At 49.8% G+C, this 26,854-nt stretch overlaps 1 protein-coding gene across 3 annotated transcripts; it reads left to right on the top strand.

Moving 5' to 3' along the window:
* The first annotated feature begins 333 nt into the window (after window positions 1–333).
* LPCAT3 (lysophosphatidylcholine acyltransferase 3) lies at window positions 334–26,854 on the top strand. 3 transcript variants are annotated; one of them, XM_069754181.1, is made up of 13 exons: window positions 334–604; window positions 6,739–6,846; window positions 12,541–12,647; window positions 12,736–12,829; window positions 14,885–14,922; window positions 15,292–15,470; window positions 15,555–15,663; window positions 16,217–16,303; window positions 16,392–16,558; window positions 22,216–22,363; window positions 22,495–22,653; window positions 24,241–24,383; window positions 26,209–26,854. In XM_069754181.1, exons 1-12 carry the CDS (start codon window positions 511–513, stop codon window positions 24,355–24,357), a joined length of 1,407 nt encoding a protein of 468 aa, XP_069610282.1. In that variant the 5' UTR covers window positions 334–510; the 3' UTR covers window positions 24,358–24,383; window positions 26,209–26,854. The 3 variants fall into 3 exon arrangements, with proteins under 3 accessions (XP_069610282.1, XP_069610283.1, XP_069610284.1); XM_069754182.1 differs by having other exon boundaries at window positions 450–604; window positions 24,241–24,369; XM_069754183.1 differs by having other exon boundaries at window positions 450–604; window positions 24,241–24,397; window positions 26,209–26,346.

Here is a 26,854-nt window from a genome sequence, read left to right on the forward strand (position 1 = left end):
ATAAAAAATAATAAATCCATGACATGTACCCAAAAATTAAAACTACATAGTCATTGGAAAAAGAAAAATAATGACTCAGAGGAAAAAAAAAAGTGCAAAAATGGCATTTCTCCCCAGGGAGGCTGCTGCACTGATCACTGGGCGCTGTGTAATAACCTATAATACACAGGTGCTGCAGTCACCTGACCTTTACCCTACATGTGACGTCACGTGACCCTTGTCCCCCTCGCGCCACACGGTGACCGATAGTAACCCTCCTCTCCTGACACGTCCAATCAGCGTCCGGCCACGCCCACTGTCACGCTACAACAGGACAGAGCTCCGCCCTCTGGTGACATTGGCTGTGTGATAACCGCCACCGAAGCCACGCCCCCAAATCGCTCCTCATGTCTGTACAGCCAATCGGCGCCGGTAGGGGCGTGAAGAGTCGCTAGTCGCCTCCTCTTTGGGCGTGGCTTATTAATAGGGGGCTGTTGCTCGGTCCAGTCAGGGCCGGCGGGGAGCACGAAGATGGCGGCGGCCTCGGGGTCTTTGCTGCACGGGGCGGCCGAGGCGCTGGGGGCTTCGGAGGCCGCGCTGAGACTTATCCTTTCTATCCTAAGCGGTGAGGGGGCGGCAGAAGTTTCCGGGGGGTGGGATATGGAGGGTCCCTTGAAGGGTGGTGCTGTGTCCCTGGTGGGGGGAGCTGTCACAGGTGGTCTGTGATGGGGGCACAGGGAGGAGGGCTGAGAGATATGGAGGCTCAGGAGGGACAGAATTCCAGGGCTGGTGCCTCCATCATGTAGGGATCAGGCAGGAGGAAGGATGACATGTGTGCACCTGCCGGGCAGAGGCATGAAGAGCGGGCACCCCGGCACCTGACCCCACTAACAACCCGAGTGTCCATGTGCTAAATCCATGGAGGGGGCAGAGCCGTGTCCAGGGGCAGCGCAGAGGGGGCATCTCCCGGGCACCGCCACCTCCGACCGTCCTGTGTAATACCCTACACCTGTAGGGGGCAGCGCAGAAGGGGCATCTCCTGGGCACCGCCACCTCCGACCGTCCTGTGTAATACTCTACACCTGTAGGGGGCAGCGCAGAAGGGGCATCTCCTGGGCACTGCCACCTCCGACCGTCCTGTGTAATACCCTACACCTGTAGGGGGCAGCGCAGAAGGGGCATCTCCTGGGCACCGCCACCTCCGACCGTCCTGTGTAATACCCTACACCTGTAGGGGGCAGCGCAGAAGGGGCATCTCCCGGGCACCGCCACCTCCGACCGTCCTGTGTAATACCCTACACCTGTAGGGGGCAGCGCAGAAGGGGCATCTCCTGGGCACCGCCACCTCCGACCGTCCTGTGTAATACTCTACACCTGTAGGGGGCAGCGCAGAAGGGGCATCTCCTGGGCACTGCCACCTCCGACCGTCCTGTGTAATACTCTACACCTGTAGGGGGCAGCGCAGAAGGGGCATCTCCTGGGCACTGCCACCTCCGACCGTCCTGTGTAATACTCTACACCTGTAGGGGGCAGCGCAGAGGGGGCATCTCCTGGGCACCGCCACCTCCGACCGTCCTGTGTAATACTCTACACCTGTAGGGGGCAGTGCAGAAGGGGCATCTCCTGGGCACCGCCACCTCCGACCGTCCTGTGTAATACTCTACACCTGTAGGGGGCAGCGCAGAGGGGGCATCTCCTGGGCACCGCCACCTCCGACCGTCCTGTGTAATACTCTACACCTGTAGGGGGCAGCGCAGAAGGGGCATCTCCTGGGCACTGCCACCTCCGACCGTCCTGTGTAATACTCTACACCTGTAGGGGGCAGCGCAGAAGGGGCATCTCCTGGGCACTGCCACCTCCGACCGTCCTGTGTAATACTCTACACCTGTAGGGGGCAGCGCAGAAGGGGCATCTTCCGGGCACCGCCACCTCCGACCGTCCTGTGTAATACCCTACACCTGTAGGGGGCAGCGCAGAAGGGGCATCTCCTGGGCACTGCCACCTCCGACCGTCCTGTGTATTACTCTACACCTGTAGGGGGCAGCGCAGAAGGGGCATCTCCTGGGCACTGCCACCTCCGACCGTCCTGTGTAATACCCTACACCTGTAGGGGGCAGCGCAGAAGGGGCATCTCCCGGGCACCGCCACCTCCGACCGTCCTGTGTAATACCCTACACCTGTAGGGGGCAGCACAGAAGGGGCATCTCCTGGGCACTGCCACCTCCGACCGTCCTGTGTAATACTCTACACCTGTAGGGGGCAGCGCAGAAGGGGCATCTCCTGGGCACTGCCACCTCCGACCGTCCTGTGTAATACTCTACACCTGTAGGGGGCAGCGCAGAAGGGGCATCTCCTGGGCACTGCCACCTCCGACCGTCCTGTGTAATACTCTACACCTGTAGGGGGCAGCGCAGAGGGGGCATCTCCTGGGCACCGCCACCTCCGACCGTCCTGTGTAATACCCTACACCTGTAGGGGGCAGCGCAGAAGGGGCATCTCCCGGGCACCGCCACCTCCGACCGTCCTGTGTAATACCCTACACCTGTAGGGGGCAGCGCAGAAGGGGCATCTCCCGGGCACCGCCACCTCCGACCGTCCTGTGTAATACCCTACACCTGTAGGGGGCAGCGCAGAAGGGGCATCTCCTGGGCACTGCCACCTCCGACCGTCCTGTGTAATACTCTACACCTGTAGGGGGCAGCGCAGAAGGGGCATCTCCTGGGCACTGCCACCTCCGACCGTCCTGTGTAATACCCTACACCTGTAGGGGGCAGCGCAGAAGGGGCATCTCCTGGGCACCGCCACCTCCGACCGTCCTGTGTAATACCCTACACCTGTAGGGGGCAGCGCAGAAGGGGCATCTCCCGGGCACCGCCACCTCCGACCGTCCTGTGTAATACCCTACACCTGTAGGGGGCAGCGCAGAAGGGGCATCTCCCGGGCACCGCCACCTCCGACCGTCCTGTGTAATACCCTACACCTGTAGGGGGCAGCGCAGAAGGGGCATCTCCTGGGCACTGCCACCTCCGACCGTCCTGTGTAATACTCTACACCTGTAGGGGGCAGCGCAGAAGGGGCATCTCCTGGGCACTGCCACCTCCGACCGTCCTGTGTAATACTCTACACCTGTAGGGGGCAGCGCAGAAGGGGCATCTCCTGGGCACTGCCACCTCCGACCGTCCTGTGTAATACTCTACACCTGTAGGGGGCAGCGCAGAGGGGGCATCTCCTGGGCACCGCCACCTCCGACCGTCCTGTGTAATACCCTACACCTGTAGGGGGCAGCGCAGAAGGGGCATCTCCTGGGCACCGCCACCTCCGACCGTCCTGTGTAATACCCTACACCTGTAGGGGGCAGCGCAGAAGGGGCATCTCCTGGGCACTGCCACCTCCGACCGTCCTGTGTAATACTCTACACCTGTAGGGGGCAGCGCAGAAGGGGCATCTCCTGGGCACCGCCACCTCCGACCGTCCTGTGTAATACTCTACACCTGTAGGGGGCAGCGCAGAAGGGGCATCTCCTGGGCACTGCCACCTCCGACCGTCCTGTGTAATACCCTACACCTGTAGGGGGCAGCGCAGAAGGGGCATCTCCTGGGCACTGCCACCTCCGACCGTCCTGTGTAATACTCTACACCTGTAGGGGGCAGCGCAGAAGGGGCATCTCCTGGGCACTGCCACCTCCGACCGTCCTGTGTAATACCTTACACCTGTAGGGGGCAGCGCAGAAGGGGCATCTCCTGGGCACTGCCACCTCCGACCGTCCTGTGTAATACTCTACACCTGTAGGGGGCAGCGCAGAAGGGGCATCTCCTGGGCACTGCCACCTCCGACCGTCCTGTGTAATACTCTGCACCTGTAGGGGGCAGCGCAGAAGGGGCATCTCCTGGGCACTGCCACCTCCGACCGTCCTGTGTAATACTCTACACCTGTAGGGGGCAGTGCAGAAGGGGCATCTCCTGGGCACTGCCACCTCCGACCGTCCTGTGTAATACTCTGCACCTGTAGGGGGCAGAGCTGTGTCCAGGGGCAGCGCAGAAGGAGCATCACCCGGGCACCACCACCTCCGACCGTCCTGTGTAATACTCTGCACCTGTAGGGGGCAGAGCCGTGTCCAGGGGCAGCGCAGAGGGGGTATCTCCTGGGCTCCGCCACCTCCGACCGTCCTGTGTAATACTCTGCACCTGTAGGGGGCAGAGCTGTGTCCAGGGGCAGCGCAGAAGGGGCATCTCCCGGGCACCACCACCTCTGACCGTCCTGTGTAATACCCTACACCTGTAGGGGGCAGCGCAGAAGGGGCATCTCCTGGGCACTGCCACCTCCGACCGTCCTGTGTAATACTCTACACCTGTAGGGGGCAGCGCAGAAGGGGCATCTCCTGGCCACCGCCACCTCCGACCGTCCTGTGTAATACTCTACACCTGTAGGGGGCAGTGCAGAAGGGGCATCTCCTGGGCACCGCCACCTCCGACCGTCCTGTGTAATACTCTACACCTGTAGGGGGCAGCGCAGAAGGGGCATCTCCTGGGCACCGCCACCTCCGACCGTCCTGTGTAATACTCTACACCTGTAGGGGGCAGCGCAGAAGGGGCATCTCCTGGGCACCGCCACCTCCGACCGTCCTGTGTAATACTCTACACCTGTAGGGGGCAGCGCAGAAGGGGCATCTCCTGGGCACTGCCACCTCCGACCGTCCTGTGTAATACTCTACACCTGTAGGGGGCAGCGCAGAAGGGGCATCTCCTGGGCACTGCCACCTCCGACCGTCCTGTGTAATACTCTACACCTGTAGGGGGCAGCGCAGAAGGGGCATCTCCTGGGCACTGCCACCTCCGACCGTCCTGTGTAATACTCTACACCTGTAGCGGGCAGTGCAGAAGGGGCATCTCCTGGGCACTGCCACCTCCGACCGTCCTGTGTAATACTCTGCACCTGTAGGGGGCAGAGCTGTGTCCAGGGGCAGCGCAGAAGGGGCATCACCCGGGCACCACCACCTCCGACCGTCCTGTGTAATACTCTGCACCTGTAGGGGGCAGAGCCGTGTCCAGGGGCAGCGCAGAGGGGGTATCTCCTGGGCTCCGCCACCTCCGACCGTCCTGTGTAATACTCTGCACCTGTAGGGGGCAGAGCTGTGTCCAGGGGCAGCGCAGAAGGGGCATCTCCCGGGCACCACCACCTCCGACCGTCCTGTGTAATACTCTACACCTGTAGGGGGCAGCGCAGAAGGGGCATCTCCTGGGCACTGCCACCTCCGACCGTCCTGTGTAATACTCTACACCTGTAGGGGGCAGCGCAGAAGGGGCATCTCCTGGGCACTGCCACCTCCGACCGTCCTGTGTAATACTCTACACCTGTAGGGGGCAGCGCAGAAGGGGCATCTCCTGGGCACTGCCACCTCCGACCGTCCTGTGTAATACTCTACACCTGTAGCGGGCAGTGCAGAAGGGGCATCTCCTGGGCACTGCCACCTCCGACCGTCCTGTGTAATACTCTGCACCTGTAGGGGGCAGAGCTGTGTCCAGGGGCAGCGCAGAAGGGGCATCACCCGGGCACCACCACCTCCGACCGTCCTGTGTAATACTCTGCACCTGTAGGGGGCAGAGCCGTGTCCAGGGGCAGCGCAGAGGGGGTATCTCCTGGGCTCCGCCACCTCCGACCGTCCTGTGTAATACTCTGCACCTGTAGGGGGCAGAGCTGTGTCCAGGGGCAGCGCAGAAGGGGCATCTCCCGGGCACCACCACCTCCGACCGTCCTGTGTAATACTCTACACCTGTAGAGGGCAGCGCAGAGGGGGCATCTCCTGGGCACTGCCACCTCCGACCGTCCTGTGTAATATTCTGCACCTGTAGGGGGCAGCGCAGAAGGGGCATCTCCTGGGCACTGCCACCTCCGACCGTCCTGTGTAATACTCTGCACCTGTAGGGGGCAGCGCAGAAGGGGCATCTCCTGGGCACTGCCACCTCCGACCGTCCTGTGTAATATTCTGCACCTGTAGGGGGCAGCGCAGAAGGGGCATCTCCTGGGCTCCACCACCTCTGACCGTCCTGTGTAATACCCTGCACCTGTAGGGGGCAGCGCAGAAGGGGCATCTCCTGGGCACTGCCACCTCCGACCGTCCTGTGTAATACTCTGCACCTGTAGGGGGCAGCGCAGAAGGGGCATCTCCTGGGCACTGCCACCTCCGACCGTCCTGTGTAATACCCTGCACCTGTATGGGGCAGCGCAGAAGGGGCATCTCCTGGGCACCGCCACCTCCGACCGTCCTGTGTAATACTCTGCACCTGTAGGGGGCAGAACCGTGTCCGGGGGCAGCGCAGAGGGGCATCTCCTGGGCACCGCCACCTCCCGTCCATCCTGTGTAATACTCTGCACCTGTAGGGGGCAGCGCAGAAGGGGCATCTCCTGGGCACCGCCACCTCCCGTCCATCCTGTGTAATGCTCTCTGCACCTGTAGGGGGCAGAGCTGTGTCCAGGGACAGCGCAGAGGGGGCATCACCCGGGCACTGCCACCTCCGGCCGTCCTGTGTAATACTCTGCACCTGTAGGGGGCAGAGCTGTGTCCGGGGACAGTGCAGAAGGGGCATCACCCGGGCACCGCCACCTCCGACCGTCCTGTGTAATACTCTGCACCTATAGGGGGCAGAGACGTGTCCAGGGGCAGAACAGCAGGGGTATTTCCCGGGCACCGCCACCTCCCGACCGTTTAGTCTAATCTTCTGTGTCCTGACATTACACTTTTCTTTCTCCCTCTGTTCTCAGGTTACCCTTTGGCCTTATTCCAGAGATACTTCCTTTTTAAGAAGCAGCCGTCTCACATCCATCTGTTCAACACGGTGACCGGACTCTGCATCGCATACTTTAATTTTGGTACGTCAGCATCACCGGGGAGAAGACGAGGGGGGACGGGTGGTGAAGACGAGGGGGTGCGGGTGGTGAAGCCGATATTGGTCGTCTGCAGCTCTGACTTAATGGGAGATTTTTGAGTTTCGGGCGAATATAGTTAAAGGGATTGTCCAGGCCTCATCTATGCAATTGCTGATTCGGATACTTGTGGTCCCGTGCAGACTCATCCGGCTGCTCTCACTTTTCATTTCATCCCGGACAGCCCCTTTAATCATTATGTCATCCAAGGTTCTGCTTGCTGTCAGTGAATGGGAGGCTGAAACTCAGGACAGAGCCGAGACTTGGGACAATCGAGGAGTTGTTACAGACGTATCCAAACTTTCTTGTGTCTATTTTTTCTTTATTTTTGTTACATTGTATCAGTGCAGTTAACTCTGTCATCCTGGAGTCATCGCTGTGTAGATTACCAGGGATTGTGAGTGTAATGGAGATGATGAGGGTAATGTTTACTAGGCCGCGAGATAGGACTAATGGGCTTATCTACTGATGCCCGGGCACGGCGCCAGTCTGAGCGTCCTCTGGTAACACGGTAAATGACCCCTGAACCTTCGTGTAAAAAGCCGCCATTCCCTAACTGGTGTCTGAAGCTCTCATCACTCTTGTTTCTGGGGGCTTTGCATGTTATTCAAAGACCCCCAATCACCCCTTTTCCCCTAAATTGTTTAAAAGAAAAAACAAACAAACCCATTCTATACCTCTATCATGATGTATTTTCTGTAAGCGGTCACCTGGCACATTGTCAAAATGTCACCCGGCAGTTTCCACCTGCCGGCACCGCTCCATGTGAATGCGCACTTAGGCTGGTTTCACATTTGCGTTTTTTTGGGTGCGTTTTTGCGGTAAAAAACGCATGGTGAAAAAACGCGTGCAAACGCTGCGTTTTTTTGACGCATGCGTTTTTGCATGTGGTGAAAAAAACGCGGCGTTTTGACGCGTTTACATGCGTTTTTTCATGCGTTTGCGTTTTTTAAACGCATGCTGAGAAATGTGTGACAGCTGCCAATCATCAAAATAAAGTAAAAAACCCACTATAAACAGAAATGGTTAGGGGTAGGGATCATAACCCTAACCCTACCTCTAACCCTAAGGGATCCTAACCCTACCCCTAAAGGGGGTAGGGGTAGAGTTAGGATCCCTTAGGGTTAGGATTAGGATCCCTTAGGGGTAGGGTTAGGGTTAGGATGGGTTAGGGGTAGGGTTAGGGGTAGAGTTAGGTTTAGGATTCCTTTATGTTGGGGGGTGGCATATCAGTGTGTTTTCTGTTTTTTTTAATATAAAAACGCATGCGTTTTTAACGCAAAAAAACGCATGCGTCCCCATTGACTCCAATGTATTTTTTGACCCAAAAAAAACGCATGCGTTTTTTTGGGTCCAAAAAACGCCTCTCAAAAATACTACAAGTTGCATTTCTGAAAATGAACGCATGCAGTAAAAAAAACGCATGCGTTGCAAAACGCGACCAAACGCGTACAAACAAAAACGCATGCGTTTTCAATGTTAAATATAGGGGAAAAAAACGCATGTGTGAAACCACCCTTAGAGGAATTTGTTGCAGACTTTTTTTTTCCCTATATTTCTTGAGACGGCCTATTCCCAACCTTCATCCTTGGGTTACCTTCCCGCTATGAGCTTCTGATTTTCTGCAGCCATTAAGTAAAATACTGTAGGTTATTTGCATTTTTGTTTTTTTTTAAATACGCAACATAAAGAACTCATCGTAGTAAGTTGGCCTCATGTTGCAGAAAAAAAATATCCTGAGTGGAAATTGCCCCGAGTTGCATTTTATATTTACAGTCAATGGATTCTGCGTGTTTTCATCATTTGCAATGCGCAAGGTGAAATCTGCATCATAACTTCAAACCAATAGAAATGTTGCTGCTGATTTTCACGCAGATTCACGGTAAAATCCACAGTTACACTTCTGTAAGTTGTTTTTAGAAAGGTAAATGCCCGATGTTGGGAAAATCCACAATGTTATTCAGTAACCAGCTAAGGAAGTGGGACTTTCACAAAGCACCTGCACTTTGCAGAAGTTTTCTCCTTGCATATTCACTGGTGGTGCAGTTAATTTGCAACCTATCAGTTATCCTGTGGAATCACTTCTTGCAATGCATGGGGGGATTTCAAGAATTGAGCAGAAAAGCATCACAGGACCCTGGTCCAGAATCCCTGCGACCCTCCTCCTATCTGTGTTATCCCTGCCGCTTCTTCTGGTAAGACGTGGGTGGTGGCGCCATGCCAGAATGACGCTGCGCCAGGTATGCCGCAGTTAGGAGGAGGGTCCCCGTGTCTTTGTCCCGTGGACTATCGATGTGGCTGCTGGATCAGTGCCGCTTTCTGCTGAGCTCTGGTGAATTCACACGATGCAATCGTGAACCAGATGTTGTGGATTGCTTTGCACGTTCCACCTTGTGCATTACAAACAGGAAAGTCTGCAACAATAGAATTGGCCTGCTGCTTCTCAAAACCGCTGAGTCGGAAGCCGTGCGATAGGTGGTAGGTCATCCACAAAACCGCAGGATTGGGCAGCCATCCTGTACCCCCGTGTGAACTGTGACCCTCATCAGGAATACCTAAGACTGGTTTCACACTTTCCGTGTTTTTTCAGCCCGTTTTCGCGGCCCCAATACATTTCAATGGGGCAGCAAAAACGGGCCGCAAAAATTTGTAGGATCGCCGTACACCGCAAGGCCCATATTTATGGCCACGGCCCCCCATTGTAAATCAATGGGGCCGCAAAAACAACGTTGTGACGGCGCACCGCAAAAACTTCCGGTTTTGTGGACCGCCGTTTTTTTTCCCCAATGCTTTTGCTATAGTATTGGGAACCTGGAAAACGGCGATCCGCAAGTTTTTTGCCGTCCATAATGGTGGCAGACCTTGAAAATTGCGGCAATACGGCCCGCAAAAAAGACCCGCAATAACTGGCCGCAAAAAACACGGTGTGTGTAAAACAAGGCCTAACCCTAATCTAAGTGTAGACTCTGGACTGATACACTGTATCAAAACTTCTACACCGTTGTAAGATACGGTTAGTGAAAAAGGGGTGCGGAATTCAAACACCAGGTTAGTGAAGTTGTTAAATGTATTGTTGTACAACTTTTAACCTGGGACCCTTTAAGAAGTTGTTGGTGCGCTGTGTCTTTAAGGTGCGCTGCATCCCGCTGATGGCTTGAGGCTTATTCCTCCAGGATTTTGCTTCAGTCCTAAGGCGATTATTCGCCCTCGTGGAGCGTATGATTGATGTCTGGGAGGCAGTGAAAGTTTGTGTGGGGCGCGGTGGGCGCACCCGGATCTCCTGGCAGCAGCTAGATGCCTCGTGTCAGGGCGAGACGTCTTCTCTGGAGCCGCCCGTCACTGGCAGGTTTATACAGTTCTATCAGGAAATCCGAAGGCGGGCGTACGAGTCCGGGCTGTAATGTTCAGTGCCGTGTCTCCTGGAGTTTATATGGCCAAGGTCAGAGGCACGACCTCTGCGCACGATGTTCACAGCTGGCGGTTCCTATATCTGTTATTGGGGTTGTATGTGCAACACGCCCATAGATAAATGTAAACCTGTTCAGATGATTGCGACTAATGCAACTAATCTCCACTTGTGAGTGGTGGACGGACGGCAAAACAGCGGGCGAGGAGCGATCAGGAAGTTCTGGAGATCAACAGATCAATGTATTTACTCTGAACCTGTATATCTGGTTACTGTTTAACCCCACAGTAATAGCGAAGGTCATTTATAATTAACACCAACAAGGGTTTGCTTTTATCAGCTGTATAGAGCTTAATGTGTAATGATAGAAACCTGCTAGAAAAATTGTGATAAATAATACTGCCCCTATGTACAAGAATACAACTAATATTGTCCCTATGTACAAGAATATAACTACTATAATACTGCCCCTATATACAAGAATATAACTACTATAATACTGCCCCTATATACAAGAATATAACTACTATAATACTGCCCCTATATACAAGAATATAACTACTATAATACTGCCCCTATATACAAGAATCTAACTACTATAATACTGCCCCCTATGTACAAGAATATAACTACTATAATACTGACCCTATGTACAGGAATATAAGTACTATAATACTGACCCTATGTACAAGAATATAACTACTATAATACTGCCCCTATATACAAGAATATAACTACTATAATACTGCCCCTATGTACAAGAATATAACTACTATAATACTGCCCCTATGTACAAGAATATAACTACTATAATACTGACCCTATGTACAGGAATATAAGTACTATAATACTGACCCTATATACAAGAATATAACTACTATAATACTGCCCCCTATGTACAGGAATATAACCACTATAATACTGATGCTATATACAAGAATATAACTACTATAATACTGCCCCTATGTACAAGAATATATCTACTATAATACAGCCCCTATGTACAAGAATATAACTACTATAATACTGCCCCTATGTACAAGAATATAACTACTATAATACTGCCCCTATTGTTATGACCTGGTGGTTAGGAGCACCCGGAATGACCTGATAGTTAAACCTCATACAGGACAAGCTCTGGGATGTGGGAGCTCTGCTGACCGCAGGCCCTAATCCTATCACACACACTAGAAATAGCCGTGGAGCGCTCCTGACCAGACCTAGGCGCCTCGTCACAGCCTAAGAACTATCTAGCCCTAGAGATAGAAAATAAAGCCTACCTTGCCTCAGAGAAATTCCCAAAGGTAAAGGCAGCCCCCCACATATATTGACTGTGAGTAAAGATGAAAGTCACAAATGCAGAAATGAAACAGGTTTCAGCAAAGGGAGGCCAGACTTACTAAATAGACAGAGGATAGGAAAGGTAACTTTGCGATCAGCACAAAAACCTACAAAAGACCACGCAGAGTGTGCAAAAAGACCTCCGCACCGACTCACGGTGCGGAGGGGCCACTCTGCATACCAGAGCTTCCAGCTAGCAAGACAGTCATGATAACCAGCTGGACAAGAAAACAGTGAACAAATAATGACTATCAGGAACTTAGCTTCTGCAGGAGAAGGCAGGTCACCAGAGAGATCCAGGAGCGAACTGAACCAATGCAAAAACATTGACAGCTGGCATGGAGTAACGATCTGAGAGGAGTTAAATAGAGCAGCTAACCAAAGGATAAACCACGTCACCTGTGTAAGGAACCTCAGAAGCAGCAGCTTCACTCATAGCCACCAGAGGGAGCCCACGGACAGAACTCACCGAAGTACCATTCACGACCACAGGAGGGAGTTCGACAACAGGATTCACAACACCCTATGTACAAGAATATAACTACTATAATAGTGCTCCTATGTACAAGAATATAACTACTATAATAGTGCTCCTATGTACAAGAATATAACTACTATAATACTGCTCCTATGTACAAGAATATAGCTACTATAATACTCCCCCTATGTACAAGAATATAACTACTATAATAGTGCTCCTATGTACAAGAATATAACTACTATAATACTGCTCCTATGTACAAGAATATAGCTACTATAATACTCCCCCTATGTACAAGAATATAACTACTATAATAGTGCTCCTATGTACAAGAATATAACTAATATAATACTGCCCTCTATGACAGGCGTTCTTGATTTCCGCTTGATGATCCTTTCTTCTCTCCTCTTAGGTTCTCAGCTCTATCACTCATTGTTATGTATTGTGCTGCATTTCCTCATCCTGCGCCTCATGGGGAGGACGGTTACTGCGGTGTTGACCAGTTTTTGCTTCCAAATGGTAAGTTTGAAGGGTCTTGTTGTGCCCCCTACCATTAAGCTCGGTGGCAGTGCTGCCTATGGACCCTCTGACGCTTCTTTGTGGACAGGGCTATCTATTGTCTGGCTACTACTACACATCCACAGATAACTATGACATCAAGTGGACGATGCCGCACTGCGTTCTCGCCCTCAAACTGATCGGTAAGTGTTGTCATAGGAGCAGAAAGTATCTGTTGTTCCCACGGATCTCCTGTCTTCTTAGGTCCCTTTGCTTGGAGCTGCCAAACACGGAAACTAACATCAGTGCTATATGTCAGGTTTACCACAGCCAGTACTTAACGTATCTTGTATTAGTACTGCAGAGCTGCATTCACAGTTCTGCTGGATCGTATAGGCTTTACTTCAGCAGAATATTGTCCACTATCTGGTGCAACTTCGCAAATCAATATTATAGGCTGTGTGGTGATACTGCACAAGTGGGAAGTGCAGGAGGGGTATTTTATCTCGTAAGTTTGTATAATAGTGAGTGCAGCTCTGGGGTATAATACAGGATGTTACTCAGGATCAGTAATGTATGTACACAGTGACTGCACCAGCAGAATAGTGAGTGCAGCTCTGGGGCATAATACAGGATGTAACTCAGGAGCAGTAATATATGTTCTGTATGTACACAGTGACTGCACCAGCAGAATAGTGAGTGCAGCTCTGGGGTATAATACAGGATGTAGCTCAGGATCAGTAATGTAAGTACACAGTGACTGCACCAGCAGAATAGTGAGTGCAGCTCTGGGGTATAATATAGGATGTAACTCAGGATCAGTAATGTAATGTATGTACACAGTGACTCCACCAGCAGAATAGTGAGTGCAGCTCTGGAGTATAATACAGGATGTAACTCAGGATCAGTAATGTAATGTATGTACACATTGACTGCACCAGCAGAATAGTGAGTGCAGCTCTGGGGTATAATACAGGATGTAACTCAGGATCAGTAATGTAATGTATGTACACAGTGACTGCACCAGCAGAATAGTGAGTGCAGCTCTGGAGTATAATACAGGATGTAACTCAGGATCAGTAATGTAATGTATGTACACAGTGACTGCACCAGCAGAATAGTGAGTGCAGCTCTGGGGTATAATACAGGATGTAACTCAGGATCAGTAATGTAATGTATGTACACAGTGACTGCACCAGCAGAATAGTGAGTGCAGCTCTGGGGTATAATACAGGATGTAACTCAGGATCAGTAATGTAATGTATGTACACAGTGACTGCACCAGCAGAATAGTGAGTGCAGCTCTGGAGTATAATACAGGATGTAACTCAGGATCAGTAATGTAATGTAAGTACACAGTGACTGCACCAGCAGAATAGTGAGTGCAGCTCTGGGGTATAATACAGGATGTAACTCAGGATCAGTAATGTAATGTATGTACACAGTGACTGCACCAGCAGAATAGTGAGCACAGCTCTGGAGTATAATACAGGAGGTAACTCAGGATCAGTAATATAATGTATGTACACAGTGACTGCACCAGCAGAATAGTGAGTGCAGCTCTGGAGTATAATAGAGGATGTAACTCAGGATCAGTAATGTAATGTATGTACACAGTGACTGCACCAGCAGAATAGTGAGTGCAGCTCTGGGGTATAATACAGGATGTAACTCAGGATCAGTAATGTAATGTATGTACACAGTGACTGCACCAGCAGAATAGTGAGCACAGCTCTGGAGTATAATACAGGAGGTAACTCAGGATCAATAATGTATGTACACAGTGACTGCACCAGCAGAATAGTGAGTGCAGCTCTGGAGTACTAACACAGGAGGTATATCAGTGGTTGGGGGATTGCAGGAGTTTTTTGAGAACTGATTGTTTACATTGGAACTTTATATTCTTCCTGTTTTCATCACGTTGTTAATATCTGTGCTTGCTGTCGTGGAATTCCAACATTCCTTCTTACTTCTAGAGGACTATCTGTACAGAGCTGTGACTTCTCTGCAGAGGGTTCTCTACAATGACCACTGGCGCGGGGGTGGCTTTCGGGGGTACATATGGCTTCTGTCTTCCCTGGTGAAGCCCTTTCACTACTGGACGTGATTTCCGTCTTTCCTTATAAATATAGATTCTATTTGTTGACAGAAAGCAGAGATCTTGAAAATGGGAAGAAAGTGCGAAACTTAAGTGTATTGTGCTTGTGATCTCCTGCCAGCCGTCCTGCGCTCGCTGACCGCGTCTTCTCCTCTTGCAGGACTCGCTTTTGATTATTACGATGGAGGGAAAGCCAAGGTTTGTACGGTGTCTCCTCCTGCCGATCCTCTGTAATTACCCTGAGCCCTGTCCTGGAGGATTGCTGCCATTAGTCCGCCCTCTGCATCTCCTCCTGTCGCTGTGCCAGGGCGTTGCCCGTCTCTGGCGGGTCGGCTCTGGTTACACCCGCGTCCTCTGGGCCCGGCTGTATTAATCCAGTGTTTATATATTCCTAGAAAGCAGCGCATCCGTCACTTCAGAGGGGTCATGGTTTTATTTAAAGGGATGACGTTTGCTTTATCGTTTGCGGTCCCTTTAAACGAGGCTGGCGTCCCGGCATCGCGCTCCACATTACCTGTCCCTGCAGTAGTTGTCGCCTTCCTTTAAATCCCGCCGTCTCCTTGGCAGACCTCGCTGTCCGCGGACCAGCAGCGCTGTGCAGTGACGGGAGTACCCACCTTGCTGGAGGTCTGCGGCTTTTCCTATTATTACGGAGGGTTTTTAGTCGGACCTCAGTTTTCCATGTGCAGTTACCAGAAGTTAGTGACGGGCGAGCTGACCGATGTGGAGGGGCAGAGACCCAACAGGTGAGACGCCGCTCGCCGGAGATGGGGGGGCTCCAGACTGGCGCCCTGAGTGTGAGACCACCTTTTATTTCTGCCTCCATGCAGCGTCCAGCCCGCCATGAAGCGTCTGTGCCTCGGCCTCTTCTTCCTCGCCACGTACATGGTGTTCGGCCCCCACCTGCCCGACAGCTACTTCCTCACAGATGAGTATGCGGTACGGCACGTCTCCGCCCGGCACGAGATGGCGGCACTTGAGATAAAATCTGCAATCCCTGCACGTTACCCGGGGGCTGGAAAATTAGGCAGCTCGCTAATCCTGTAAATGTGGATGTTAATAATCAGCACCCTGTGTATGCGGATCATTAACCCCTTCCTGCTCATTTACTTCACCATCTAATAAATGAATCTGAAAAAAAAAAAACACCTTGATTTATAAATCTGCCGTTTTGTGTCCGCAGCTCCAGTGCAGAATTATGTGTCTCCGTAGATAGAAGTTACAAATAAGTGTATAGTATGATCAAGTCCACTTCAGTAGCAGGATCAGACTACACAGGGTTTGTTAGCAGTTTGTAACAAAAAATACACAGGGGCTGCGTACCCAAAAACGGTAAAAAAAAAAATAGAACGATTTGCAAAGATTTGTTTTTTTAATGCACTGGAGTAATAATAATTTAAAAAAAATGGTTGCTGAGGTCCACATAGTGTTAACCAGTCCCTGCTTCTTCTTGCTTTATAACTATTTTTTCTTTTCCTTTGGGATTTTGCAGAACCAACCGTTCTGGTACCGCTGCGTGTACATGACCATCTGGGGCAAAATTACACTGTACAAGTACGTCACCTGCTGGCTGGTAACGGTAAGTGCAGGTCTGATAACGACAGCGGAGGGGCTTGTCCGGCATCGTTTTCTGCGTCTCATCAGGTCTGTTCCCCTTCTCTCCACAGGAGGGCGTCTGCATCCTCTCTGGTCTCGGATATAACGGCAAGGATGAAACCGGTCAACCGCTGTGGGACGCCTGTGCCAACATGAAGGTCTGGCTGTTCGAGACCACGCCGCTATTCACAGGGACCATTGCCAGCTTCAATATTAATACCAATGACTGGGTGGCAAGGTGAGATTCTCCCATGTAAGAGGGATATTCTAAGCAAATACAGTATTTATTTTTCTTGAGTTACATTCGGTGTTATACCCCAGAGCTGCACTCACTATTCTGCTGGTGCAGTCACTGTGTACATACATTACTGATCCTGAGTTACATCCTGTATTATACTCCAGAGCTGCACTCACTATTCTGCTGGTGCAGTCACTGTGTACATACATTACTGATCCTGAGTTACATCCTGTATTATACCCCAGAGCTGCACTCACTATTCTGCTGGTGCAGTCACTGTGTACATACATTACATTACTGATCCTGAGTTACATCCTGTATTATACTCCAGAGCTGCGCTCACTATTCTGCTGCTGCAGTCACTGTGTACATACATTACATTACTGATCCTGAGTTACATCCTGTATTACACTCCAGAGCTGCACTCACTATTCTGCTGATGCAGTCAATGTGTACATACATTACATTACTGATCCTGAGTTACATCCTGTATTATACCCCAGAGCTGCACTCACTATTCTGCTGGTGCAGTCACTGTGTACATACATTACATTACTGATCCTGAGTTACATCCTGTATTATACTCCAGAGCTGCGCTCACTATTCTGCTGCTGCAGTCACTGTGTACATACATTACATTACTGATCCTGAGTTACATCCTGTATTACACTCCAGAGCTGCACTCACTATTCTGCTGATGCAGTCAATGTGTACATACATTACATTACTGATCCTGAGTTACATCCTGTATTATACCCCAGAGCTGCACTCACTATTCTGCTGATGCAGGTAAGTGTGACTTGTGATTCAGTGAAGAGGTATTTGGAAAGCCTTTAACAAATACCTGTGTGAATTGGTGTGAGTTGCTGAATTGGGGGTAGCTATATTCATAAGGGTTAACTTAGGGTGGGGGCTCATAGTTAAGGGTTTATAAGGGGCAGCTGTTTGGGGCTCAAGTCCTTTTTGGAAGTGCATTTGAACAGCAAGGTTGATTGCTGTTGAGGGGAACTAGGAAAAAAAAAAAAAAAATATAAATCTTCAGCAGAGCGAGTGTGAGCGAGCTGAGTGTGGCCTGAGTGTAAGTGTGGACGGCGGTAAGTGTGACTTGTGATTCAGTGACTTTGGAGTCAGGGAGTTTTCAGGGGAGGAATTACTGAATTGCTGTCTGATTTTTAGTAATACTTTGTATTTATTTTTTTTTTTTATTGAACTTTTCTGTCTGGTACAATCCCCATTAGGAAATGTGCTCCACGATTGTTAATGCCATCCAGTGCACATCTTGCCACATGTATGCAGTCCTTGAGCAGCCGATCGAGGGTGCATACTGCTGTGCGAGATGTGAGCACGTTGTGCATTTGGAAACCCAGATTCTGACTCTAAATGTGCAGCTGGCAACACTGAGATCCATAGACAACATGGAGAGGAGTCTTCTGCTCACGGAGCAGGCGCTCAATGGGACAGATGAGGGGGGGGGGATGGTGGGATGGAGCTGCAGGACGGTGAAGTAGCTAGCTGGGTGACAGTTAGGAAGCGGGGTAGAGGGAAGAGTGCCAGGGAGGCTAGTCCTGATCTGGAACACCCCAATAAGTTTGCTAAGTTGGCAGATGAGGGGGGTGCCAGTACAGGGGTAGCACTGCTGCAGCCAGGCATGTCCTCTGAAAGCCGGAGGAGTGACTGCTCCAGTAAGGAGGGAAATAGGAGAGCAGGGCAGGCCAGACAGGTGCTGGTAGTGGGCGACTCAATTATTAGGGGAACAGATAGGGCAATCTGTCACAAAGACAGGGATCGTCGAACGGTGTGCTGCCTACCTGGCGCTCGAGTCCGACACATCGCTGATCGGGTGGACAGATTATTGGGAGGGGCTGGTGAGGACCCAGCGGTCATGGTGCACATTGGCACTAATGACAAAGTTAGAGGTAGGTGGAAGGTCCTTAAAGATGATTTCAGGGAATTAGGCTGCAAGCTGAAAGCAAGGACCTCCAACGTGGTATTTTCCGAAATACTGCCGGTACCACGTGCCACGCCAGAGAGGCAACGGGAGATTAGGGAGGTTAATAAGTGGCTCAAGAATTGGTGTAGGAAAGAGGGGTTTGGGTTCCTGCAGAACTGGGCCGACTTCTCAGTTGGCTACAGGCTCTACGCTAGGGACGGGCTGCACCTCAATGGGGAGGGTGCAGCTGTGCTGGGGGAGAGAATGGCTAGAAGGTTGGAGGAGTGTTTAAACTAGGAATTGGGGGGGAGGGTATTCATTTTATAGGAGGGGAAGATAGTGCAGACAGAGTCCTGGGCACATATAAGGAAGTTGGGGGTGGCGGTGGCATGGGGGGTGGGGTCAGAACAGTTAATAATTTAAGAAATAGAAGTACAGAGAGGAACATCAAGTGCATGTATACTAATGCCAGAAGCCTCGCCAACAAAATGGACGAATTAGAACTAATGTTGTTGGAGCATAATTATGACATGGTGGGGATATCTGAAACGTGGCTGGATGAGAGCCATGACTGGGCTGTTAACTTGCAGGGCTATAGCCTGTTCAGAAATGACCGTACAGATAAGCGAGGGGGAGGGGTGTGTCTATATGTAAAATCATCCTTAAAACCCATCCTGCGCGATAATATAGGTGAATTTAATGAAAATGTAGAATCCCTGTGGGTGGAGATAAGGGGAGGGGGAAAAAATAATAAATTACTGATAGGGGTTTGTTATAAATCTCCAAAAATAATGGAAGCAATGGAGAATATCCTCGTAAAGCAAATAGATGAAGCTGCGACTCAAGGAGAAGTCATTATTATGGGGGACTTCAACTACCCTGAAATAGATTGGGGAACAGAAACCTGCAGTTCCAGCAAAGGTAATCGGTTTTTGACAATTATGAGAGACAATTACCTTTCACAACTGGTTCAGGACCCAACAAGAAGGGGGGCACTGCTAGACCTAATATTAACCAACAGGCCAGACCGCATATCAAATATAAGGGTTGGGGGTTACTTGGGAAATAGCGATCACAAAATAATAAGTTTTCATGTATCCTTTAAAAAGATGTGTAGTAGAGGGGTTACAAGGACACTAAACTTCAGGAGGGCAAATTTCCAACGGATGAGAGAGGATCTTGGTGCAATTAACTGGGACGATATCCTGAGACACAAAAATACACAGAGAAAATGGGATACGTTTATTAGCATCCTGGATAGGACCTGTGCACAGTATATACCGTATGGGAATAAACATACTAGAAATAGGAGGAAACCAATATGGCTAAATAGAGCTGTAAGGGGCGCAATAAGGGACAAAAAGAAAGCATTTAGAGAATTAAAGGAAGTAGGTAGTGAGGAGGCATTAAATAAATACAGAAAATTAAATAAATTCTGTAAAAAGCAAATCAAGGCAGCAAAGATTGAGACAGAGAGACTCATTGCCAGAGAGAGTAAAAATAATCCTAAAATATTCTTTAACTACATAAATAGTAAGAAACTAAAAAATGATAGTGTTGGCCCCCTTAAAAATAGTCTGGGTGAGATGGTGGATGAGGATGAGGAAAAAGCCAATATGCTAAATGACTTTTTTTCATCAGTATTTACACAAGAAAATCCCATGGCAGACAAAATGTCTAGTGATAAAAATTCCCAATTAAATGTCACCTGCTTAACCCAGCAGGAAGTGCGGCGGCGTCTAAAAATCACTAAAATTGACAAATCTCCGGGCCCGGATGGGATCCACCCTCGAGTACTGCAGGAATTAAGTACAGTCATTGATAGACCATTATTTTTAATCTTTAAAGACTCCATAATAACAGGGTCTGTGCCACAGGACTGGCGTATAGCAAATGTGGTGCCAATATTCAAAAAGGGAACAAAAACTGAACTCGGAAACTATAGGCCAGTAAGCTTAACCTCTACTGTGGGTAAAATCCTGGAGGGCATTCTAAGGGACGCTATACTGGAGTATCTGAAGAGGAATAACCTCATGACCCAGTATCAGCACGGGTTTACTAGGGACCGTTCATGTCAGACTAATTTGATCAGTTTCTATGAAGAGGTAAGTTCCGGATTGGACCAAGGGAACCCAGTGGATGTAGTGTATATGGACTTTTCAAAAGCTTTTGATACGGTGCCACACAAAAGGTTGATACATAAAATGAGAATAATGGGGATAGGGGAAAATATGTGCAAGTGGGTTGAGAGCTGGCTCAGGGATAGGAAACAAAGGGTGGTTATTAATGGAGCACACTCGGACTGGGTAGCGGTTAGCAGTGGGGTACCACAGGGGTCAGTATTGGGCCCTCTTCTTTTTAACATATTTATTAATGACCTTGTAGGGGGCATTCAGAGTAGAATTTCAATATTTGCAGATGACACTAAACTCTGCAGGGTAATCAATACAGAGGAGGACAATTTTATATTACAGGATGATTTATGTAAACTAGAAGCTTGGGCTGATAAATGGCAAATGAGCTTTAATGGGGATAAATGTAAGGTCATGCACTTGGGTAGAAGTAATAAGATGTATAATTATGTGCTTAATTCTAAAACTCTGGGCAAAACCGTCAATGAAAAAGACCTGGGTGTATGGGTGGATGACAAACTTAAATTCAGTGGCCAGTGTCAGGCAGCTGCTACAAAGGCAAATAAAATAATGGGATGCATTAAAAGAGGCATAGATGCTCATGAGGAGAATATAATTTTACCTCTATACAAGTCACTAGTTCGACCACACTTAGAATACTGTGCACAGTTCTGGTCTCCGGTGTATAAGAAAGACATAGCTGAACTGGAGCGGGTGCAGAGAAGAGCGACCAAGGTTATTAGAGGACTGGGGGGTCTGCAATACCAAGATAGGTTATTACACTTGGGGCTATTTAGTTTGGAAAAACGAAGACTAAGGGGTGATCTCATTTTAATGTATAAATATATGAGGGGACAGTACAAAGACCTTTCTGATGATCTTTTTAATCATAGACCTGAAACAGGGACAAGGGGGCATCCTCTGCGGTTGGAGGAAAAAAGGTTTAAGCATAATAACAGACACGGATTCTTTACTGTAAGAGCAGTGAGACTATGGAACTCTCTGCCGTGTGATGTTGTAATGAGTGATTCATTACTTAAATTTAAGAGGGGACTGGATACCTTTCTGGAAAAGTATAATGTTACAGGGTATATACACTAGATTCCTTGATAGGGCGTTGATCCAGGGAACTAGTCTGATTGCCGTATGTGGAGTCGGGAAGGAATTTTTTTCCCCAATGTGGAGCTTACTCTTTGCACATGGGGTTTTTTTGCCTTCCTCTGGATCAACATGTTAGGGCATGTTAGGTTAGGCTATGGGTTGAACTAGATGGACATATAGTCTTCCTTCAACCTTAATAACTATGTAACTATGTAACTATGTAACTGTGTACATACATTACATTACTGATCCTGAGTTACATCCTGTATTATACTCCAGAGCTGCACTCACTATTCAGCTGTGTGATGTCGGGTGTCTGATGTCTGAAGCTTTTTGAATGATGAGCGCAGCTCTGGAGGGTAATAATGTGCATATCTCGGAATCACTACAGCGTGGCAGTTTTTTCTAATCTTCTGCATGTGATGAATTTTGCTGCTGTTTTGTTGCTCTGTCGCTGTGATCTTTGTGACATTAACCCCTTGTTCTTCGCTCAGATACATTTTTAAGCGTCTCCGCTTTCTCGGTAACAAGGCCGTGTCTCAGGGAGCCACCCTCTTCTTCCTGGCCGTATGGCATGGTCTGCACTCCGGATACCTCGTCTGCTTCTCTCTGGAGTTCCTGATTGTCATAGTGGAGAAACAGGTGAGGAGCCCGGGGCTGTAGGTGGAGCAGTGGGTACGGCGTGCAGGCAGGAATGAGACGGTCGCCTGCGCTCTGTGTGTGCCCGGTGGTTATGGTGCAGTATATGGAGGTGACATTTCCCCTCTCTGCAGGCGATGGACCTGGTGAGGGACAGTCCTGTGCTCCACCACCTCTGCTCCGTGCCTCTGCTGCGCCCGCCTCTGTACTTGGTGCAGCAGTTCTTCCACTGGCTCTTTATGGGATACCCGCTGGTGCCGTTCTGCCTTTTCACCTGGGACAAGTGGCTCAAGGTACGTGGTGAATGCGCCTGACCGCGCACAGTATGGGGGTAAACCTGCATGGGAGTAGATGGTCAGCGACGGGGTCGGGCTGCGCGCGGATGGGGCCGGGCAGGAAGCTTTGTACACCAGCCAGCGGGTCCAGATTCCGTCTGAAGGCCACGGCCGCCATCATTGCAGATTCCCTTTTATGTTGGGGCTTCTGTAACAGTGCAATAGTACGTCCCCAGGGAGGGTGCTGGAGCTGGTTATACAGCCAGCAGCCATCTCTTAACAGTAAAAATTATATAAAAAAAAAAACATATATATATATTCCTATTTGATATCGATGCGACTGTAAAGTCCGATATAAAAAATATTTAACACAGAAGGTAAATGCACAGAAGGGGGAATAGTAGAACTTTAATATTTTGTGGTGACTATTTCATTTTTTTTTTTTTTTTTTTACCCAGTAAGGGCAAGTTCACACAGGGCATTTTTTTGCTGGTTTTTTTTTTTTCCTGCAGCAAAACCTGATCATCTTGGCAGGAAAGAAGCTGCGTCAAAAACGCAGGTTTAGGTGCGTATTTGGTGCATTTTTTTTTTTTTTTGCTTTTTTTTTTTTTTTTTTTTCCTCTTTGACCATGCTAATGTCCTTGGATTTTCAGCAGCAAAAACGCAGCAAATAATGATACCTGCGTTTTTGCTGCTTTTTTTTTCAGCACCCATTCAAGTCATTGGGTGAAAAAACGCAGCAAAAACGCTGAAAAGTGGCATGCTCTATATCCAAAAAAACGCAGCAAAGCACAAAATACTGATCAAACAAAAAACCAATGTGTGTGCAGGAGATTTCTGAAATCTCATAGGCTTTGGTGGTACTATAAAAAGCAGCTGAAAATTAGTATAAAAATACGCAGCAAAAAACGCCCTGTGTGAACTTACCCTAAAAGAAGCACGTTTGGCATCGTCGTTATCATAGCGCCATCTCCCCATTTTTACTGTACAATGAACGCCAGCAGAATTGCAGCTCATTATTTTCAGATCACTGGAAATACATTTTTTTTTTTTTTTTTTTTAAACCGGTTTTTATTGCATTAGTTGGTAGAGTGAACAGTGTCAATGAAAAGTACAAATTGTTCTCAAAAATAAACCTGCCCTCCCCCATATGTCACTGGAAAAATAAAGATAAGTTATAGCTCTTGGAAGTGTTTGACATTCAAAATCCGTGCTTGCTGTCAGTGAACCAAACTGTGGTGACGTGCGAAGGCTGATAACGGATGCTGATCTCAGCTGTGTTGTGAGCGAGCGCGCCCCCTCCTGCGCTGTGACGAGCGAGCGCGCCCCCTCCTGCGCTGTGACGAGCGAGCGCGCCCCCTCCTGCGCTGTGACGAGCGAGCGCGCCCCCCTCCTGCGCTGTGACGAGCGAGCGCGCCCCCCTCCTGCGCTGTGACGAGCGAGCGCGCCCCCCTCCTGCGCTGTGACGAGCGAGCGCGCCCCCCTCCTGCGCTGTGACGAGCGCCGCACCCAGGCAGTCAGTAAATGAGAATGTTTCCGGTCACTGACAGTAAACGCAGATACTAAAGATGTGAAAACCTGCGTACTGATCCACTCTCTCGGCAGGTGTACATGTCGGTCTATTTTATAGGCCACTTATTCTTCTTATTGCTGCTGTTTGCACTGCCTTACTTACGGAAAGTCCTGGTGCAAAGAAAGGACAAGCTGCAGAAGTCCCACTGACAGCGGCTGATGGTGAGTGCCCGATGGTGAGTGCCCGATGGTGAGCGCCCAGGACCCTGCGCTCGCTTCTGTCCATCCGCTTTCGTCTAGGTTTCCTCAGGGCTCGTGCTGCTGCTCTGGGTGTGAATCCAGGTCACTCCTGACATCGGCAGTCATTGCACCTACCGGCCCCCATGCATCCACCCCACCATGCACCCCCTGCCAACTATGCTCCACGCATCCACCCCACCATGCACCCCCTGCCCACTATGCTCCATGCATCCACCCCACTATGCACCATGCACCCCCTGCCCACTATGCTCCATGCATCCACCCCACCATGCACCCCCTGCCCACTATGCTCCATGCATCCACCCCACTATGCACCATGCACCCCCTGCCCACTATGCTCCATGCATCCACCCCACCATGCACCCCCTGCCCACTATGCTCCATGCATCCACCCCACTATGCACCATGCATCCCCTGCCCACTAGTGCTCGGTGCACACGCCGTCCTGCCCCTGTGAAACTCAGTGACTGGCGGTTGCCACCCACCGGAAATAAGAAACATTTGAAAATTACAACTATTACAGCTCCCGCCGGTGCTGACGGGTTTAGATGTACCCTCTATGGCCACTTTATTAGAGACCCCCTATAGTGGAGGATTGGACCTCCTTTGGCCACCAGAAGTGCCGCTAATCATCACAAAAAAAACTTTCAAGGGGTTGTCCATCCACAGGTATCAGAAGAGTCAGGGTGCACCAAGAAAACCTTCCCCCATCTGTTCTAGAGGTCCCTGCCATCAGCACAGTGCAGCAGAAACGTGTGTTCATTGGAGCGTGCAATGTTCTTCCCCTGATTAGCGATGCATCTTTTGCTCTCTGGAGTCACCAGTTCTTATTTCCCAATAATGGCTCTGGACGTTGCATCTGCTACTAAATCCCCCGGTGAGGTCCAGCAAGCTGTACGGTCAGACATGTTGGCTGGACACCAGCGCTGCATACGGCTGCTCTTTTATTGGCTCTGCATTGGCTGTTCATTAGAATCATTCTTCACATCCTCCTCTAATCACTTTTATCACTACGATTATTTACATCCTCCTCTTCCCCCCCCCCCCCCCCCCCCAGAGAACCATTCTTTATATACTAATCTAACCTCAAAATGATCCCTTAATCTGAATGTTTACATCCTTCTATGATCCCTTTCTTCAAAACAATTCATCACATCTTCCGCTGATCTTTTCATCCGAAGCATTTCTCACATCCTCCTCTTACCCCTTTCATCAGAATCATTCTCCACATCCTCCTCTGATCCCTCAGATCGATCCTTTAATTTGAATGTTTTTTTCATGTCCTCTGATCCCTTTCAGCAAAACCATTCTTCATATCCTCCTCTGTTCCCTTTCTTCAAAACTATTCCTCTGCTCACCTATTTAATCAGAAGCATCTCCCACATCCTCCTCTGACCCCTTTCTGCAAGACTATTTTTCACATCCTCTTCTGAACCTTTCATCCTAAGCATTGCAAACATCCTCTGTCCCCTTTCATCACGACGATTCCTCACATCCTCCTCTGATTCCTTTCATCAGGTCAATTCTTCATACTCCTCTGACCACTTTCCTCAGAACGATGTGGATTTTCTTAGATTTTTCATGGGGCCACATGTATAATGTCCACTCGGGGAAGCTCCACCTGTGGAATAAAGTGGCCATTCAGTATGTACGAGCGGTATGCGACATCCAGATCGCGTCACCCATCTTTCCCAGAAACTGAGCGGAGACGTTTTCTTAGGGCGACTTTTATTTTTGAGCTTTGTGGCTTGTTGGGAAAATGCATGTAATCTCTGACCTCCTTGTTTCCTGTCTCTGCAGATTGTATGTCGCTCCTCGTGGCGATGGTTAGCACACCTCTTCCTTCCATGCTGGTCCCATCTGTACAGCGGACACCACACTGCCAGGAAGGACACAATTGCTGATAATTTGTTTTTTTTTCTAACTACAAACTGGTTGCCGGCGCCAATAATCCTACAGAAATGTAGGACCCCCCCCACCCAAATGTTATTTTATAGACTTTTCTACTACTTGGGGAGGGGGGGGAGGTATTTTTGGACTTTCTATTACTTGAACTTTTTAGTTTGCTGGAGACTTTCACCCGACTTTTCTCCTTCTGCCGACACCCGCCCGCTGGGTCACGTCACAGGGCAGCTAACGACTGACGCCGATGGTAAAACTGCACTGGATTATGGCAGTCCAGGGACGCTGGATACAACGGCTTACAAGAAGAGCGCTGGGGGCGACGGTGGGGAAGGGGACGATTCATGGGGGAGGGGGATAAAAGTACAACAGACACTGACAAGAAAGCATGATGCCAAACATGGCCGATCAGAGCAAAAAAAAAAAAGTGCACTTGGATTGGCTTTTGATATCATGTGATCATAATGGGGGGAGGGGGGTATAGAAGGGGGTCCGGTCATGTCCTGCCTTTTTAAGAGATGCAATAAAGCTCTCTGCCAAGTCA

The sequence above is a fragment of the Ranitomeya imitator genome, chromosome 2, assembly GCF_032444005.1.
Source record: "Ranitomeya imitator isolate aRanImi1 chromosome 2, aRanImi1.pri, whole genome shotgun sequence".
NCBI classification, from domain to species: Eukaryota; Metazoa; Chordata; class Amphibia; order Anura; family Dendrobatidae; genus Ranitomeya; species Ranitomeya imitator.